The sequence below is a fragment of the Marmota marmota genome, unplaced genomic scaffold (genome assembly GCF_001458135.2).
Source record: "Marmota marmota marmota unplaced genomic scaffold, marMar, whole genome shotgun sequence".
NCBI classification, from domain to species: Eukaryota; Metazoa; Chordata; class Mammalia; order Rodentia; family Sciuridae; genus Marmota; species Marmota marmota.
This window is the reverse complement of record NW_026006007.1, coordinates 3,973-5,512: the sequence shown is the minus strand read 5'-3', so window position 1 is coordinate 5,512 and position 1,540 is coordinate 3,973. Positions and strand designations below refer to the sequence as shown.

The window sequence follows — 1,540 nt, the reverse complement described above, 5'->3', positions numbered from 1 at the left end:
ATGAGTAGGAGACACAGGTTTCCATTGCACGTGTGTGTGTGTGTGTTTGTGTGTGTGTGTGAGTGTGAGTGTGTGTGTGTGTGTGTGTAAGTCAGTGTGTGTGAGTGTGTGTGTGTGAATGTGTGTGTGTATATGTGAGTGTGTGTGTGTGGTGGGGCGGCTGAGGACTCTGGGATCCCGTGCTCTGCTCTGGAAGAGGAGGCTGCAGCCTTGGTGTGAACTGACAGCTGCCTTCCCTGGGGAGGGTGAGCCCAGGTCAGTGTGTAAAGAGCACCTGGCAGGGTCAGGTTCATGGCTGTGATGGGTGGAGGTGTCTGAGAGCCTGCTGAGCCTTCCCCATGTGAGTCCTCTGCAGCGGCCCAGGGACTGGCTGCTGGAGCAGGGGGCAGGCCTGGAGCTCAGGAAGGAGGTTTGTGTCTGGGCTCACACTGAGGAACCCTCACTGTGGCTCTGGCACAGTAATAGGTGGCCATGTCCTGCTTGGTCAGGGAGCTCAGCTGCAGGGAGAACTGGTTCTTGGTCGTGTCTCTGGAGATGGGCACTTGGCTCTTGAGAGATGGGCTGTAGTTAGTGGTACCACTATAACTTATGTACCTTATCCACTCCAGCCCCTTCCCTGGGGGCTCATGGATCCAGCTCCAGCCATAACCACTGGTTGTGATGGAGAATCCAGAGACAGCACAGGTGAGGGACAGGGTCTGTGAGGACTTCACCAGGCCAGGTCCTGACTCCTGCAGCTGCACCTGGCACAGGACACCTGGGGACAAGAACAGTCACACCCTGTCAGTCACCTTCAGTCACAACCTCCCCAAGGATCCAGGTCTGATGACCCCACCTCCTGACGTGGAGATCCTGGAGCCCTCCATGTGACAGTCTTACCCACCTCACCTGTGCCAGGTGTGAGGTCTTCAACATGTCACCTGTTCCAGGGCTTCAGTTTGCTTTCACCATTCAGCAAAAAGTGTTCGTGAAAATCAGAGAAACTTAGTGGATGTATGATGCGGCCATAAGAAAACCTCCTAAAATATATCAATATTTGACAGTGTTTTGTCACCTGACCAAAATTCTGAGAACAAAGAGGAGGACAAGCTTCCTTTGGGTCATGACTTAGGAGGTTGGAGTGCATGGTGGCAAGTCCTTAGCTTTGGCCAGGGAGGGAGAACACCATGGCAGAAGGGCGTGGAGGAGGAAAGCAGCTCAGGACACGGCCACCAGGAAGCAGGTGAGCTCCATCCAACAGGGACACAGAGTGTCCCGAAAGTCACACCCCAGTGATCCAGTATTCCAGCCATACCCCACCTGCCTACAGGAGTCAATCCATGTTACTGGATTAATCCACTTTAGGTTTGAGCTCTGGTAATCTAGTCCTCTCTTCTTTGTCTCACACGTGAGCTTGTGGGCCACCTCATATGTGAACCATGACAGCAAATTCCTGGTCCTGGTAATCCTTCCACCTGATCAGTTTCCAGGGGATTTAATCTTCTCATTTCATATTGACATAAAGATCCCAGGGAAATAACCGACTGTGTGAGAGGCTCAT

General features: G+C 52.9%; 1 gene segment (V, D, J or C); it reads right to left on the bottom strand.

Annotated features, from left to right (window-relative positions):
- Positions 1–443: 443 nt before the first annotated feature.
- Positions 444–915, bottom strand: LOC107134411 (the record flags this gene model as incomplete). The annotated part of the segment is given in 2 exon segments: positions 444–743; positions 889–915. Coding segments are annotated over 2 exon segments (327 nt in total), but the record flags the coding sequence as incomplete, so codon positions are not given.
- Between the last annotated feature and the right edge of the window lie 625 nt (positions 916–1,540).